We start from the raw sequence: 17,427 nt of genomic DNA, 5'->3' as shown, positions 1-17,427 counted from the left end.
AAACATCTCAGCACCTGCAGAGGGATGGTTTTGCCTCCTGCTGTGCCTGTGGTAAGGTTAAAGGACAGGCAGGAGTTGTCAGAGGGGGGAAATTGGATTGTTTAATGTCCCAAACAAGAGCTCTTGATGATCCTGCCTCACTTGAGTGGATAAAGGTTGATAAAAATCTCTGGTCTGGTTCCAGGTGTGAGGTGACTTCACAGAAATGTCTCTGGGAATGGCTTGTCCCCTGGGCTGCAGTGACAATTTCAACTAGCCTGGCACCTTCCCCCTGAAGGAAGCTTCCCCTGAAGCTGTGGGAGTGGTTGTAGGAAAGGGCTGTGGTGGTCTCAAGGTGTCCCTCCCCTGCTTCTGCCTTGGATGTTTGCAGGGATTAAAAGCACACTGTGAGCTCTGCTTGGTGTCATTTCCCAGAAGGAAGGGAACGTAGGGAATGTCCCTTCAGCTGCTGTGTCCCGAGGAGCAGCTGCTGCCAGGCTGGGATTTGCACTGTCACCTGTGGCACCTTGCCCCTGGCAGGTCCTGTGCTGGCAGGACAACAGCTCCCAAAATGTGGATGTGAACAGAGAGCAGGGAGGAATCATTCTGGGCCTTGGCAGCCAGTAACAGAGGGGTTTTATTTTCTTCTTCAGCCACCAAGGGACTTTTCCCTGGAGTAGAGAGCCCTGACTCTGGTTGTTCCTGGGCTCTACCCAAAGCTGAGCAGACAAGCCCAGTGGAGATGTGCCTCCCGTTCTGGAAAAGAACTGCCAAGGGCTTAAATTCTGCAGGGCTTGGCATAGCTGTGAGCACCACCTGCTTTAAGGCACAGGCAAACCTCTACAGGGAGCTTGGGGAAAAGTGCTGTTTCAATGATTTTATCTTGAAATGCTCCCCGTGGGCAGGGGAGGTGTTTGCTGCTGGTACACGAGATGTGGCAGAGGAGAGGAGGTGGGCTCTGACTCCAGTGTGTTGGTGAGTTATTTAGTGACAAAGTGACTATGAAAGGATCACTGCAGAGTTGTTCTCTGATCCAAAATATGTAGGCCCTCACTTGGGAAAACCAATCTGTTTTAATGGGAAATGACTCCTCTGTGTCTCTGTCTGGGCCAGTTTTAGTTCTCAGGTTTTTTTAGGGACACGTTTGGCTTTTGAGCACAGGTGGGGTAGAACAATCATCCTACTCTTTGCAGAGGTTTGGGGTGCTCTGTAGATAGCAATCCCTGAGGGCAGCTGCCACACGTCAAGAAGGCAAATGGAGTTTTCATGTGATGCTTTATTGGGTGCAGAGAATGCCAGTGAGTGGAGCAGTACAGTGCGTGTGCAGCCAAGGGGAGGGGGCTCAGCAATCCTGACAGCACCTGGCCTCTTCTGCCTTTGCAAAAGCTGCACAGGTCCTGGCAGAGCAAAGGGACTCACTGCTGGCTTGGTTCGCTCATCAAAAGGGTTCTGAGGAGCATTTGTTTACCTCCCTCCCCACCGTGAGGTAGAAGCACAGGAGACAAGGGGCCTGTGCCTGTAACACTCAGGCTTAGACCCAGCTGGTGCCTGTCTCCTGCTGGGTTTTGAAGCTTTGGACACCTTGAAATTCACAGGTTTGGACTGTCTCACTAATTCTGGCACCTCAGCTACTGAAAGCTTATTGAATTCTAGGTATGGAACCAGCTCTAGCTCAGTTCATGTGCAAAGCAGGGGCTGTTTGCCTCTCCCTCCCTTCTCCTGTTGCCCCAAAGCAAGCCTGTGCCTCCTGCCCGTGCCGTACCTACCACTGTCTGCGCTCTACGGGGGCAGGGGTGCAGCTGGAAGCCTTTAATTAGCAAACTGCTCTACCAATAGTCTCTCCAGGTTTACTTCACTCTTCTTGGGGATGTTTGTTCCATCTCGTGTCAAGGCAATGTTACTCCAGCTCTGAATCATCCCGCTCAGAATTATCCACCTCAGAATAATCCAGCTGAGGATAATCATCTTCATCCTAAATTCCACGGCAGCAAAGAGAATCACTTGAACTATGTGTCTGGTTTGTAAATCTTTTTATTAAAAGAGTTGGTTTTTTTTTTCTTTTCCACAGTAGTAAAGCTTTGGCACTTACAGTATAAAAATAATCACTGATCATAATTACACCAAATTCCTCTTTTGTCAACTGCATACTAAGTGTCTTCCATACATTTTATTCCCATATAAAAACACTTGAAGGTCAGGGGAACAAAACTGATAAATAACAGTATGAGATATAAAGATACAGCTAGAAAAATACTAGGATCATCAAGAAAGAATTAGGACTGTGCATATTTTAAATATCACAGTGATTGGATTTGCTGTTCCTATCTTATTGCTGGCTGCACGCTTATGTGAAAGCAGAAGTGTTTGGTGGACTTTCCTATCCCTAAACCTCAGGACTGTTGTACTCAAATGTTCTTGCATAGCACGGGAACCTTGAATTTCTACACCCTCCCTCCCCATCAGTATTTTGACCCCCCACCAGATTTGTGATTTACAACCTCTCCCCCTCCTCCCCCTTTTTTTTTTTTTTTACTTGCCCTCTTTAAATTTGAAAATATTGACTGGAATTCAACCCTTTGAGCAAAACCAAGACAATCGCTATCAATCATGAGAAAAGTCTGAAACACTCCAAGAGTGGCGCTTGGAGAAGCTGTGAGTTGAGCTTAAGCTGGGAAAATGGCTCCAGAGCAGGGGGCCATTCTCACTAGATGCACTTTTGCTAGCATCACTCCAGTTTGGATGGTAACGTGGCACATAGGGGTTTTACACTTTGGTTTGTCTGTTGCCATGGCCGCAAGCAGTCTCGCTGGATGTTACTTTCCCCGTGGATGTTGTGTGTCTGCCTGTACATCTAGGGGCATGAAACACTCAATGGGGCAGTTGACGTTCTGTCGGGAGGGAAGGAAATCAGTTAGAGCTCTGTCCCGGGTGTGCTTTGAGCTGGGAGCTCCTGGCAGCGCCTGGGGCTGCTTCCCAGCACAAAGCACACAGCTGGAAATCACTCCATGCACTACTGCCTCAGAGCATGCACCAGGCTGGGACTGTGTGTGAGGGGGTGAGCTCAAGCAGCTGTGTGTGTACTGGGGCTGCCATGCACTACTGGGGAGCACCGACCCCGCCACCTGTGCCACACCAGGAAAGCTGTACTCACAGTGTTGGTGGCCTGGTGGTACCTCTGCGTGAACTGAGTGTAGGTGTGGCCAGCAGAGCCTTCGGGGGCCACCTCCACGCTGGGCCTGCGGCAGTTGTCACAGCGCCAGCCCTGCGGGGACAGAACGGGCCCTCAGAGCCGTGGCCAAGGAGCTGCCAGGGCTCACAGAATCCCAGACTCCAGGGAGCCTAAAGCTCATCCCATTCCACTCCCCTGCCGTGGGCAGGGACACCTTTCACTATCCCAGGATGCTCCAAGTCCCATCCACCTGTCCTTGGACACTTCCAGGGATCCAGGGGCAGCCACAGCTTCTCTGGGAAACCTGTCCCAGGGCCTCACCACCCCCACAGGGAAGAATTTCTTCCTGATACCCAATCTAAATCTACTCTCCTTCAGCTTAAAGCCATCAATTCATGATCATTCATACACAAGGCTAGAGCCAGCAGCACCAATGAGGCTGCTCCTGTGTTGCACCAGACAGGCACCAGTGCAAGTACTGCAGCTCTCCTAATTACTTCTGTCCTTATTTGGGCCCGTTTTGGCCCCTTCCATGATCTGAAACCCAGCAGTCTGGTACGTGCAGCCCAGCACAGCCTCCCCTGTGTCCCACGTAACACCTCCCTCCTGCTTACCTGCTGTCCTCCGTAACAAGTGCAGGAGCAGATGGCCCCAAAATACTCCTTCTGCCACTGCTCCCCAACGTGGTACATCTTCCCATCGTCATAGCACGTGGTCTCATCTGTGGAGGCACGGGCAGAGCTCAGCTGCAGGGCCTGGGCTTGGCTTTAAGCACTCTCAAAGCAGCCTGGTGCTCAGCAGAGGAGCCCCTGGGGAAGCGTGCTCCCCTCCTCTGACCAGAGGCTCCCTGACTGGCAGGGGAACATCAGACATGGTCACAGCTCTCCAGACACTTTAACCTACAGCAGGGGGGGCTTTCCTGACATGAGCAATGCAGTTTAAGTCACAGCGTGAAGGCCAGAGGAGCTTGAGGCAACAGGCCCAGCTGGGGCAATCCACCCCTCTGAGACAGCGACATGTCCCTGGTGTGCAGCTCCAGGGCCAGAGGCAGACAGGTGCTCACTGTGCCGTGACCTGAGCTAACAAAAGGTTTTCTCCTTTTCAAGCTCAGGAATGTGAGATTTATGCCTTCATCTCTTGTGAGAACAGACTGAAGCTGTCACCAGTTCAGCCTGAACCAGACACACTGACAGTCTGCTTGTCCCCCTGGCAGGGCAGAGCTGAGATGCTGAGACTTGCTGAATGAGGGCTCAGACTAACAGCACAAAGACACTTACGAGGTTCACACTTGAATTCTCCTTTTCCATTCCCAAGGCAGGTGCAGCTCATCATCTGGCCATTCTCCCCTTGTCTGTCCCACTTCTCCCCAATCTTGTAGTTAACTCCATTGTCATGGCACCACTCTGGAGAAGGCAGGGAAACAAGAATCAGGAGTTATCCCACATGCAGCAGGAAGGAAAGAGCTTGGCATTGTCTCAGGAAAGGCAGGAGAAAGAATCTTCTCAGCTCATCTAAGTCCCAAGATGGAAATGGGTTCAGCTCCTGCAGTTTTTAACTGCTGAAGGCTGTTTCAGCTCTGGAAAATGTGTAGAGGCTCTTGGGGAAAAAAGTAGGATGTGATAGAGTGGGGAGAGGCGGTTTGGTTCATAGGAGATGAAAAGAAATTTAATAGATGTGGGGCAGGAAAGGAGAGAAAAATATTTACATGTTCTTTTTTGTGCAAATACCCAGCATAAAATTCACCACAATCTCAAAAGACACCATGGGTAAGCCATGTGTACCAAATAATGAAATATAAATATTAATTGTGTAAAATAAGCATCTTTTCCTGTAAAATTAAGTGTCTTTACAAAGACTCCTCTGAATCTATGCAAACTGCAGAAGTACTCTCTCTGCTGAGCTTATTCCACAATTTAAAAGCCTAATTTCAATTAGCTGGGTATGTGTTGTGTTAAACTGCTCAATCACAGACTTTTGTTCCATGCCCTTATGTCAAGTTGGATTTTTTTTTTCCCATGTAAACCACACAGTTCTGCAAAGAATAAAACTTAATGCCCTGGGTAGAAGTGTTAGAAAAATTAAAAAACTGGTTTTGCAAGCTGCTTTGCAAAGGCTGCCTGCAATGCAAACCATATTTATTGTAATAGCAGCACTGGCTGTAATACCCACTGAAATCCACACTTTCCCATATTACCTAGACATGTCTGGCAAGGTAAAAAAGCCTCTTATCAATACAATAGTGATTGTTGCTGATGGCAATTCTAGATTAGCTGCAAAGCTCAGAGGTAACCAAAGTTTTCCATCACTTCTCACGATGCAAAACACCGCTTTGGTTTAAGATCCTGCCTTCATCTGCATCATGTTTGGATCAGGCTGAGTCTGTCAAACATGCCACTGCTGCTGGGGGAGAGTGGGGACGGGGATGGTTAACAGCAAGCTACTCACTAGAAGAGTCACATCTGAAATGGCCACTGCCAAAGCCTAAACACTGGCACCAGAGCTTAAAGCCAGTTTCAGATAAGCGCTCCCATTCCTCGCCAATGGAATAGAAGGAGCCAGTGTAAGTATCAAAGCAGGTGTCGTCAGCTGGCTGGTTTAATCCTTCAGACACTGGAACAGAAAGAGAAGAAACAGGCATCACACACAGCAATGAAACTGCTGAAAGACAGACTGATTTTCAGTGAATACACACGTTTTTCTTGTAATATCCTGGCAGTAATGGAGCTACCCTATGGGCATGTACTTGATGGTTGTCAGCAGCCCAGCTCCCTGTGATTTATTTTCCATTTGCATGTGTCAGAGCAGTTGAACGATAAAAAAATTGACATGAAGGCTGTTTTCATTTTCATTTGCCAAGTTGGAAGCAAGTGTGAGTTTTTGCATTTGCTGCTGGTGAGCAACAACCTGACTCTTGCCTGTCTTTAGGAGAAAACGTGCTGTAAGATGCTGAGGAACAGCAGGGGGGTGGTAGCTCCATGTGCACCTTTTTGGGGTGCTGCAGGCTCTGTGTCATGGCAGGGGGATGGGAGAAGGAGAGCAGACCCTGTGGTTGGGCAGTGATTGGTCACCTTGGTATGTGCCAGTTCAGGTGTGATGATGAGGGTCAAGAGCTGATGGTCCAGTCTGTGACAGACACAAGACTCCCTTTAAGCACAGCAAATACCAGATCTGCCTTGGGGTGTGTCTGCAGCCTCAAAGCACACTCTGTGCTTGCACAGCAGCTCAGGACAGCTCTCATCCCACCATCAGTGTGTGTCAGTTATCCAAAACCAGAGGATCTCACAAATCACTTGTCCCAGTGTCCTGCTATGAACTGTCCTTGTCAGAAGTTTCCTTTCTGAACTTTTGTCAAGCTTGGGCACCAGGCAGGTGACCCTGAGTAAGGGGAACGAGGCAGGGGCTGCACAGGTTCAGCCAGGCTCCCTAAGGCTGTTCCTTACCAGTATTGCCAACTGTGACCACCTCCTCCAGCACCTTCTGTCTCCGGTGGTCCTTCAGGGCTTCCACTATGATGTTGTAGGTGGCCCCTCTTGTGAGACCCTTGAGTGTGGCACTAGAGGAAGTGCCAGGAACCCTGAACTGCAACAAGAGACAATGCCAGGTCACCAGAAAGGTGGGAGGGAATAGCCTTTAGGTGTTATCTCTCTCATAGCAGATAGGGTGTTTAGGATGACCCCTATGCTCTGTATCACAGTGGAGCCAGACCACTCGCCTTAGATGCTCAGAGATCTTCCAACCACTCCCTCAGCACAGCAAAGGCACTGTGGCCCCGAGAGACCCAGGTGAGGCTTCACCACCCCGTTACCTGCAGGGTGTCCTCGTCCTGGCTGACGGGCTGGCAGGAGATGATGTACTCGGAGCTCTCCAGCAGCGGCCTCCAGGAGATGGTGGTCTGGGACAGGGCCTCCTGGCCCGCGCTGTCGTTGCGCCGCGGCCCGCGCGAGTGCGGGTACGAGGGCTCCACCACGATGGGCACCTGGTAGCCCGGGATCTCGATGGCCTCGTCCACGCTGGGCAGCGGCTGCCTGGAGCCCGGCCTGAGGGGGGTGGCCGTGGTGGGTCCGGGCCGCCTGTAGCCGTGCTCCTCGAAGAAGACTTGCTGTCCCTGGTGTCCCACTGTCTGGGGGTGGCCAGAGGAGCCTGGAAGTTGGATACCGTTGCCATTGTCATACCTGTTGTTCGTGAGGTAAGGGGTCCCCTCGTCAATGGAAGGCACGTCCAGGATGTCGGGCTGGTTGGGGTGTGGTCTGCTGATCAGCGTGGGGAGCTCATCTGGCCAAAGAAAGGTTAGAGGCCATCAAGCAAAGCAACAATGGCTAATCAAACAGCTGCATTACGCCACTCCAAGCATCAAATATTAGCAATTACCCCGAGATGCAACACACTTTTTATGACCTTGCACTGACTGTAAAGGTAATTTCCCTCTCTGTATCTTTCACACATAGCCATAAGAAGTGTGTTGGTATGAAATTTTCATACAGCCGAGCGACACTTTTGAACACTGCAACCCAAAGAAGCCACCACCACTGCTCAAACTGAGAAGGAATGATTACAAGAGATAGTTGCAGGTTATCATTTTAAGAGGAATCACTGGTGAGCAGGAAGAAACTGGCTCCTTGATCATATGTGGATGTCCAGCTGGTATTTCACTTGCTACAGGTCAATCTTGTACTGTGAAAGTTGCAAAGTAAGAGGAATGCAACAAGCAACAAATTGAATGGATTCTGCATTTGATACCATCAAGTGTTAGACAATCATGTTAACCCTGATTTAATTATCCATAAGGTACCCAAGCAAGAATCCAGCATCATGCATGCTGTTCTGCTGCTAGTGTTCAAACATGGGTGTTATTAAAATAAATTTAGAAGTGTACCTCCTGCATCCTTAGAAAGGAAAACCTCTTTACAAAGCCTATTTGACTCAAAGAAAAGGCATGTGTGAACGGAATATTTTTAAAAACATTATTATTTCAGTCCTCCACAAGTGTCCTTCAATGTCTTTCACTCTGTATTCCCCAAGTGGAAGCTCTCTCCTGCTGGCACACAACAGTCCAGAGCTTTGTTTTACCTGTCCTTTTTCTGCCAACCAGTGGTTCACTCTTCTGACTGTTCTTCACAGCAATGATGTAGATGATGTATTCAGTGCCAGGTTCCAAACCTAGGGAGGGAGGAAAGGCAATTTTAGACTTATGAGTTGCTTTTCTCTTATGATTATGTGTGAGAACTGAGGCAGAATGAGAGGTGGGTATGGCTACAGTATTGGGTAGGTGCACTTCACACCCGAGGTTTTCAGGACAGTGCACAGAGTTCAGCCTCCTGGTCCTCAGAGCAAGTTTGCAGTCTGACCATGTCAGCTGGGATCATGGACCCAAACATAAGGCATCTTTAGCACATGTAACTGGTGGGTGCCAGAATCAGGGGCTTTTCTTCCTTGAAAGGACAATTGTGGTGACAGTGGAAACAAGCACCAGACTGTTCAAATGTGGTGGTTGTTCTGATCAGTAAAGTGCAATGTGTTCGTAGGACAGGTGTGCTTACAGGACCACTGTCTAGTACTGGAAACCACAATAAAGGAACACAATTTTCTGCCTATTAGCTAATTATCAATTATAATCACATTTTATAATTAAGCCTTCCCCCTCCCTCTCTTGAAACTCAAGTGTTTCAGGTGAAGAACTCCCAGACAAAACAGAGTTACCAGTAATGGTAGCCTCGGTGGTGCCGGGCCGGGGCCGAGGCAAGACCTCCCTGACTGGTGAGCCAGGTTTCTCATATCTGATGATGTAGCCCGTGATCTTGGCTCGGGGAGGCTGCCAGGTGGCCAGCAGGGAGTTGCTCGTGGTTGTAAGGAAGCGTAGGTTAGAAGGAGCATCAATAGCTGGGTGGAAACAAAAGGGTTTAACAAATCAAATGCAGAAAAAAACAGGATATTGTTCACCTGAGCTACACCTGCTTGACACCCTGTAAGTCACAGGGAATACTAAATGTGATCAGATACAGACAGCTCCTAACTGGCCACATGCGATTGCTGGGTGTTAACATGAGCAAAAAGGTCAGACAGGATCATTACCAGTGGAGGCATCCAGTACCACGGGGGAGCTGCGTGCATTCTCGTTCAGAGTGTACAGGTAGATCTTGTAGTCGGTGCCAGGCTGCAAGCCTAAAATGAAGATTAAACACAAATGTTAGCTAAGGAGAGGAAGCCACCTAAGATGGTCATCAGAAGGTCTTTCAATAACCTCTTCACCGAGTCTAGTCTTGATGCCTCAGGTATTTTTCCCATCTTTTATTCCTATAGTATTTCTCATCAAGGATATTAAATTCCAAAATGAGAACCCAGTGTACTTTCTGATATGACCCTGGAGCTGCAGAAGCCCTCACTTACCAGTGATAGTGTAACTCCTGAGCTCAGGGCTGATGGTCCTCTGGATGGGGTTCTGGCCGCCTGCAGGGACAGCTTCCACCAGGAAGCCAGTGATGGTCTCAGTCTTGGTCCTCCAGGTGATGGTGATGGTTGTCTCAGTGACATCTGTCACCCGGGGCCTGCGAGGGGGACTCACATCTGCACACAAGGGAAAGGGTCCTCTCAGTACAGTGGGGACTGGCAAGCTTTCCAGCCAAGGGCTGGTGCAGCCTGGGATGGGGATTTGGACAGGGCTCCCAGCCTCTGCACCCACACAGCACTAAGTGGACATTTGGGGAGCTTCACCACTTACTTTCAAGTGTTGTGACCACCCCCTGGGCTGGTCTGCTGGTCAGGGAGTCCTTCAGGGCATACACACTCACTTCATACTTGGTTGCTACCTAGAATGGACAGAGTTGTACCACATTAAGAGAAGGACCCGGCACAGGGGGAAATACTCCTGCCCTCAAGTCAGTGTTTGGTGGAGCCACATTTCTCAGTCACCACTTACTGAAATATGAAACCTTGAAATAAATTTGGGAAGGACTGATGGCATAATTCTAATTATTTCCAGCCAGAATAAAAGAGTAGGTACGGACCCTGACACACGGCGCACATGTGCACACTCAGGAGCAGAAGAAATCCTGGAAGAAGCTTATTTATCACCCCTCATTTTAAGATCTGTGCTTCAAAGCTGATTCTTCAGAGAAACTCTAATTTCCCTCCTATTTTTCCCAGGGTTAATGGATGCCATTTGCTATGATAAAGAATAAAATAATGTGAATAAAAGATAATTGTGAATGTAACAGCATGGGGGGGGGGGGTTTGTCCTTGGCTGCATCAGACCATGGGTCCATTTAGATGAGAATGTTTTTTAAGTCTCATTTTTGAAAATTATTCATAAAACTCCTTAAAAACAGATCAGTAGCTTTTTAGGATTGCAGGAACCATAAAAGCAGTTATTTTCAGCCCTCTCCAGTTCAGGAACTCCTGAAATGCTTCCAGTGGAGAAGACGGCTATATAGCAAATTTAAGCCTACTCACAAAAGACTTGTATTTTTAACTTACATTTTGCAGATGTCTTAAAAATGGGCAATAGACTGCCAGAGCTCCCATATCACAGCTTGAAATCTCTGCGTTAGATCACTTTATCTGACCTCTTTTGTGAAAGATGAGTAAAAGCATTTTGCTGGGTTACTCTTGATTGTGAACCTGGTAATTTGCATTTGATTAGGCATCCAGTCTCTCTGTGCTAGATGAGGAAGGGGGTAGAATGCAGCTTCAGAAGGCCAATTACTCGCCTTTAAAAAAAAAACTACACTGCTGAGTAGCTGCAGGCTGACTTGCCATGATGAGCTTCAGAGCCAGACCCTTAGGAGCTGCAATGATCTACTCCAACTGAAGCTCCTGACACGGGAATCTGAAATTTCTTCAAAAATATACTTCCCACAACACAAAGAAAAAAGTTACCATCAAGCCAGACACGACTGCAGATGTGCTGTCTGGAGAAAGGTTGATTTCTTTCATAGGACCAGTCTTTTCCTTGGGGTTCACTCTGACTCTGTAGCCAGTGAGGCGAACGTTGGGTGCATTCCAGTTGATGGTGAGACTGGTGGGAGTTACCTGAGTAAACTTCAGGTTTGTTGGAGGTGGAATTGCTGCAAAAATCCAGACAGGCACATGGTTACTTTAAAAAAAGACAGTTGGGTAAGACAGTACTCTCTCCTGAACGTGAGACAGGTTTAGGCCAGGAAAGTGGAGTGCCTTGTGCAAACACAGGCATAAAGCACCCTGGGAGGGCAAATGTTGTTCAGGAGGAGAGTCTCAAATCTACAGAAACACTTCTCAGCAGAAAAAGGAGATATCAACGCTTCAACCCTGAAATTAAGTGAGCAATGACATTTGTTGTGATATAAGATAAAGGCTTGGGAAGGTGCTTAAATCTCCAGCAGGCCAGCCTGTTTTGATTATTCTACCAGTCTCTGCTTTTCATCACACAGCTCACAGCTCAGTCCTGCTCCACTTGCCCCGGTCTGTTAATTTCCAAAATACAATGGATGATTTACAAAAGTAAGTAGGAAGCAGGCTCAGGAATTGCAGAGAAGATATAAAAATACTGCAAATGGAGAGGGGAAGCATTTTACAGCCACTTACACAGCGAGCAAGGCAATGGAAAAGCAGAGCTGTGCTGGCCATAAGGCTCATCACACAAGAGCCTGTTCAGGAGCTCACAGATCCACTATCCTTACAAACAAATGCCTGCCTAAAAAAAGGAATGTCCATTGAAATATTCTCTTGCCTTACTTTTGATAAGCCTGGGGCTGTAAACAAAACAAAGACATACCTTACCATAGTGCCCACTATGGCACTTTGCTCTCAATGCTTTCCAGTTTTACAAAGTGGAAATACAGGATAACTCTTCCTTCTTAGGCTTAGCTCAGAGCTCAATCTACAGCCCATGAGAGTCAATGGAAAGTCTTGAATACTTCAAATCCACTTTTGAACAGCCCTCAGAAGGTAAACCACAGAGGGTGTGTTTGAAAAAGCATTATATTTGCCTTTCTGGCAGATAGTCAGCCAGCTGTCCCATCATTACATCATTTTGCTTCAGTTTAGCACAGCAGATCTGAACACTAGGACCCACTGAATTCATTCCACCCCTGGAATTAAAGTGCCAGCTTTTCAGCCACAAATGAATGGGAGATCTTTATTACACAGGTGCTACCTGTCTTTGTAATGAAGTCACATCTGGTAATGCTGGAAGCTTGCAACAGATTCCATATTGCTGGAAGCAACATTAAGCTAATGCCTTGCAATAATTTTCCTTTCTCATCAAGGAATTTTCAATGCATGGAATTGCAGCTGGATCAGCCTGGCACAGAAGGGACTCTCCTGTGGAGGTGATGAGGGTGCAGAGTGTGGGCATGCAGTGGGCTGTGGTCCCTAGGGCAGTGCCAGTGAGGGATCTGCAGGCTCTGAGGGTTCAGCAATCTGCCAGCCCTTCCTGCTGATCTTTGGCTCCAAGAGCAAGGCCCCTGGGGCATGACAGCTGCCCTCATCTCTCTTGCTGGTCACCACCTGTGCTTTGAGGCGTCCCATACCCTGAAGGGAGCACAAGAGCATTGTGAGAGTGCTCACCATGGATCAGGCTCCGTGACCAGGGACAGGACACCACTGACACCCTCCCTCCTTTCTCTAGGATCTGCAATCCTACTCTCCTGCCTGCCTTCCCTGATGTGTATGCAGGCTGACTCTGCTCCAGGCAGCTCTGTGGCCCCAGCTAAGCCATCCCTCAGGAGCAATCCCATCCCCTGGGCTGCCCCACAAGGAGCACATGGAAGCACACTTCACCCCTCGGGGCAGAACCCGCTGCTGCCATGGCCTGCTGGGGGTGGTGGGAGCTGTACCTGTGGACTGGGTCCCAGTGAGGGGCAGGCTCTCCATGTCATCGTAAATGGCAACGATATTGATAGTGTACTCAGAACCTGGCCTGAGGCCATGCAGCTCAGCAGTGTCTTCTTCGCCACCTGGGGCCGGCAATAGCTCATGGATTCCATCCTCAGGGCTTGAGTAGGTCACCCTGTACCTGGTGACTTGCCCCTGAGGGCTTTCCCAAGCAATTTTGATGGAATCAACATCCACCTCAGTGAATGTTAGTCCTTTAGGGCGGTCAATGTCTGTTAGGCAAATTAACGGTAAGAGGTTAAGTGATAAAAAGCAGGTTGTGGGTGAGGAAAATAAAAAGCATTTCGATTACATGCAAAGCGGTTTTCAGTTTGGTGTGGCAAGGGGGCACTGGATTCTCCTCTGTGCTGCACCTTGCACACATGCTTACATCCCTAAGCCTGAGTTTGGAGGTGCCAGGCAGCAAGAAAGCAATCTTGGCTTTGCTGAAACCAAAAGGACCTGCATTGCCATCTTCAAAGCAGCCAGAACACAAATTCTCACTATTTTTGAGTCCCCTTGGCACCAAAACCCCTTTCACACAACTCCAGTAGCATTAAGCTACCTTAAAAGTGGACAAGAAGAAATAGGAATGCTAAGACCCATTTCTCCCATGTAAAAATGGTTGCTGGTGCCAAAGAACACACCTGGCTCTGTAAGTTTGGGTTCATGCTGCGCTTGCTGCTCACCACTGTGAGCTGCTGTGCTAAGTGCCAGTCCAAGGAGAATCCATCCCGCTATCTTCTTTCATAAATTAATATCCAATTAACATACTCATCAAGAAAGCAAAATTACTCAGCATATTACATTGCAAAATCAGTTAGAAACAAACTTTTCAGCTTTGTATTGAGTGCACACGGAATGTCTGCAGGTGCAACTGGGTGATAGGCACACCTCCCAGTTAAACCAATTCACAGGATTTCCTGGCAAGGTGGGAGCTCAGAGCAGGGGAAGTGAGCCTTGTTCCTCAGAAATCTGGAGTGGCTATCACAGAAATACACCCATCTGCTACACAAAATGGGAGGATTTAGCATGTAATTTTTATATTGGATCAAACCCATGCTTTTCTAGAAAGTTTAATCTTTTTCATTTGCCATGTTGTATTAGTCCTCATTTTTCTACACTTTCTAGCTGGCAAAGGTGATTTTTGTCCAGGAATTTGTTGGTTTGAATATGGACTCTTCACTCATTTCTGCAAAGCTCTGGGGAAGCTCCTGTTGTCTGCAGTGTTTGGGGTGGTGCTAAGTCATGGTTTTGAATACAAGCTTGAGCAGGGAAGAATCACACAAATCCCTACCCCAGAGGTATCCCTCAAAAGCACTTTACCTCAAACATATCCCTGAGTTACAAGGTCCCTCTTCTGTCCCTCCTGTAACCTGAGCACAACTGCTGTTTTCTACACAGCACCTCAGTCCTGGAATTTATTTTTTTTTTTCAGTGCTTCATCCCAAATTCTTGGTATAACCCATGTGGTTTCCCTTACTCCCTCACACAGGGCAAGTGCTCCCAAGCCCAGTCCAGCCCCTTAACAGCAATCACCTTTGCCACCTAGCTCCACACAAAGGAGATCTTGGCACATTTTATCCACTGATTGGTTGATGGCAAACCCAATTGGTTGATGGAAGCCCCAAAAGACTTTGTAGCTTTAGTGAAAGAAAATAAGAAGCGCAGCACTTTGAGGGGGCGGGAAATTGCATTTTGGCAGGGTTTGAGGCAGAGGGACTGCATTTTTGCCAGCATCTGCAGATTAGGTGCATGGTACTTCTCACAGGGCAGACGACCTCACACTCTCCTGGAGACCAGGCCCCTGGCTTTTGCTTTCCCTGGGAATGTGGTGGTAGGTTCAGAGATCAATAGAAAACACGTGTTTGCTCCCATGAAGTGAAATACGTACTGGTGACAGCTGTCTCAACCAAGGGCTGGCTCTCCCCATTCTGATTCTGAGCAATGACACTGACCACGTACTCCACTGTGGGCTGCAGACCTTCAATAGTGACTTGAGTTTGATCTGGCAGGAAAGAAAACCAACAGTCAGAAAGAGCAGCGCAAAGCTGCAGAGAGCTGGCCTCAAAGTAGCCTTGAATGAATGGCCTGTCTAAGCCACACCATGAATAAATGTCATTAAAACAAGGTGGGACTGACAAATTAAATTTGCCTTTAAGTTCCATCATGCTTCTCTGGCAGTGCACAACTGCCTTTTGTACCTGCTCCAGTGCTCCACAGCTGAAAGGGCAGGTTAGCACAGCGGGTAGAACTAGGTACAGGGAGAACAGCTTTCATCATTTTTTAGGATAAGACTGACCATCAGCTCAGCTGCTTCACAAGCATCCCCAAGTGCTCTGTTGATCCCACAACATGCAGTTTTCCTAAGAGCTGACATGGCAGGTTCCACAGGTACTACACTACAAACCTGTAGTGTGACTGAACCTATGCTGTAACCAAGGGTCACGTTACATGACTTCCAGAAGGATTTCAGAGCAAGTTTTGCTGGATGCTAGAAAATCCAATGGTGTTTCTTTGAAATGCAGGTGCTTTTCATGCACACTGAGGCTGCCAAGAACAAACTCCTGCAGTTCAGTGGTGTCGAAGAAATATGAAGCTTTTGGGACAAAAATCTGCCTGAGCTCATCTGTCCTGGATGAGACAGAACTGAAAATCAGCAAGATGCAAAAAAGAGTACAAGCAGCAGCAGGATTCTAGTGGTCACGTCTTGCATTCTTTACAAATCCAGTGAAGGATGACACAACTCTTACCTGCAGGGACATTTTTCGTTTTTGAGGGCCCATGTCCGTTCTTGGGGACAGCAGTCACCCGATACCCTGTGACTGGGGATGTTGAAGGGAGCCATCTGATGCTGATACTGTTGTCCTGGACATCAGTGACTTGCATCTGGGACGGTGTGTCTATTTCTGGGCAACAAAAAGAATTTTTCTGAGTATGTTGGTACAGGAAACCCTCCCTCCACTTTTGTGTCCTGGCTGAATTTTATTCTGCACTGCTTGGAAGACAAAACACATGTTGCTATCTATTTGTCTCTCATGCTAGCCCAAAGCAAAAAAGCCTTAACCATGATGTGTGGGTCAGCGATCTCATATCAATGTTAGTTGAGGATTTTTGCTGTTTTAAAGGCTACTTAATGCCTTTATCTGAAGCTACAGAAGGAGTAGGATTTGGCTATATCCAAATCGGGAGTGAAATAACAGTCTTGGCATTGGAAAGTTAGGTCTCCTCAGGATCACAATCTGACAGTGAAGCTCTGGAGTTAAGCCAGCAGTGACCACACATTATGAGAGTCCAACAGGATTTCCACTCTGCAGTGAGCAGCTGAGCACTGCTTTTATCCCCACAGACTCCTTCTGTGCCACCAAGATACATCACTCCAGAAAGAGATGGCCCTACAGCCCATGGCTTCTAAAAGAACCTGGGGATCAGCAATATACATTCATGGGGAAAAGCCAACACAAAGCTGCGGGGTTTTTGCCTTGTTTGGTTCCATCAGGTCTCACCTGTCCTGTAGGTGACAGTGACTGGCTTGCTGCTGGCAGGGCTGTCTCCACGGCCAGTTACAGCATACACAGTGATGGTGTACTCAACACCGGGCTTGATGCCAGTGATGGTGGCAGTGGACACGGTGCCAGGCACTGTGAACTCCTGCACTGGGCTGCTTCCACCTAGCAAGAGTAGGTTAAGAAAGAAATGTGATGGACCTGTAAAGCATACATTTAAAATCTCTACAAAAAAACAGGACAGGCCTACATGCATCAAACTGAAGACAGGACCCTGTTGATTTCAGTGGCTGTTGGGTCAAAATTGTTTTGAGGAAAAGAATGAAACATGTACATAGAACCACTTCTAAAATTACTGGAATACCCTAGATACTCTTTCTTTTGGGTAGACAAAATATTATTTGCCCTTTTTTAAAAAAGGCACCTATATGTCTGCTACAGCCCAAGGTGCCTTTACTATTTTCTTTCTAATAGCCTCAGAACAGAGTTTCTGGTCTGTGACCAGCTGTAGGCAGCCTGCCCTCACCTGTTTCACCATAAGTGATCCTGTAGTATCTGACTGTCACTGCAGGAGCATCCCAGGAAATCCTGAGGCTGGTTGGGCTGGTAGGGGTGACTTCCAGGTCCCTTGGAACATCAGATACTAGAAAAACAGAGAATTAAGAAGGAATTTAAACACAGTTGTACATCAGCTACCTACTCCACTTACACCGTGCTCCTCTGCTACTGATGTGTCTGTCCTTCGGCTCAGGGCACACTCCTCTCCAAAGAGATGTGTCTGGTTAAAAACCATATGGCATTGGACTGGATTTAATGAAAATTGTTCTGCTGGCCCTAGAAACATCTGAAAGCAGCACAGATCCTCCCACCTTTTCCTAAATCAGGCCCTACCTCAGTACACAGGCATTTCCTCATGAGTGAAGCTGG

The 17,427-nt window shown here is 47.9% G+C and overlaps 1 protein-coding gene across 5 annotated transcripts in view; it reads right to left on the bottom strand.

The window, feature by feature from the left end:
- Window positions 1-1,246: 1,246 nt before the first annotated feature.
- FN1 (fibronectin 1) overlaps window positions 1,247-17,427 on the bottom strand; it is a 52,140-nt gene continuing 35,959 nt past the window's right edge. For 2 of the 5 annotated variants that reach the window (XM_041411665.1, XM_041411661.1), the window contains 18 exons: window positions 17,027-17,143; window positions 16,501-16,665; window positions 15,748-15,903; window positions 14,889-15,002; window positions 12,958-13,227; window positions 11,021-11,208; window positions 9,864-9,951; window positions 9,533-9,709; window positions 9,218-9,307; window positions 8,846-9,025; window positions 8,216-8,305; window positions 6,954-7,420; window positions 6,589-6,727; window positions 5,594-5,758; window positions 4,426-4,551; window positions 3,763-3,869; window positions 3,131-3,241; window positions 1,993-2,867 (listed from right to left, as the gene is read on the bottom strand). In XM_041411665.1, coding sequence (XP_041267599.1) covers window positions 2,793-2,867; window positions 3,131-3,241; window positions 3,763-3,869; window positions 4,426-4,551; window positions 5,594-5,758; window positions 6,589-6,727; window positions 6,954-7,420; window positions 8,216-8,305; window positions 8,846-9,025; window positions 9,218-9,307; window positions 9,533-9,709; window positions 9,864-9,951; window positions 11,021-11,208; window positions 12,958-13,227; window positions 14,889-15,002; window positions 15,748-15,903; window positions 16,501-16,665; window positions 17,027-17,143 — 2,825 coding nt within the window. In that variant the 3' untranslated portion in view covers window positions 1,993-2,792. Of the gene's footprint in view, window positions 1,952-1,992; window positions 2,868-3,130; window positions 3,242-3,762; window positions 3,870-4,425; window positions 4,552-5,593; window positions 5,759-6,588; window positions 6,728-6,953; window positions 7,421-8,215; window positions 8,306-8,845; window positions 9,026-9,217; window positions 9,308-9,532; window positions 9,710-9,863; window positions 9,952-11,020; window positions 11,209-12,957; window positions 13,228-14,888; window positions 15,003-15,747; window positions 15,904-16,500; window positions 16,666-17,026; window positions 17,144-17,427 lie in introns of those variants that run through there. The other 3 variants (XM_041411662.1, XM_041411663.1, XM_041411664.1) reach the window with 3 other exon arrangements.

Source organism: Onychostruthus taczanowskii, unplaced genomic scaffold (assembly GCF_017590055.1).
Source record: "Onychostruthus taczanowskii isolate IOZ18803 unplaced genomic scaffold, ASM1759005v1 scaffold37, whole genome shotgun sequence".
Classification (NCBI taxonomy): Eukaryota; Metazoa; Chordata; class Aves; order Passeriformes; family Passeridae; genus Onychostruthus; species Onychostruthus taczanowskii.
This window is presented reverse-complemented; position numbering and strand designations above follow the sequence as displayed.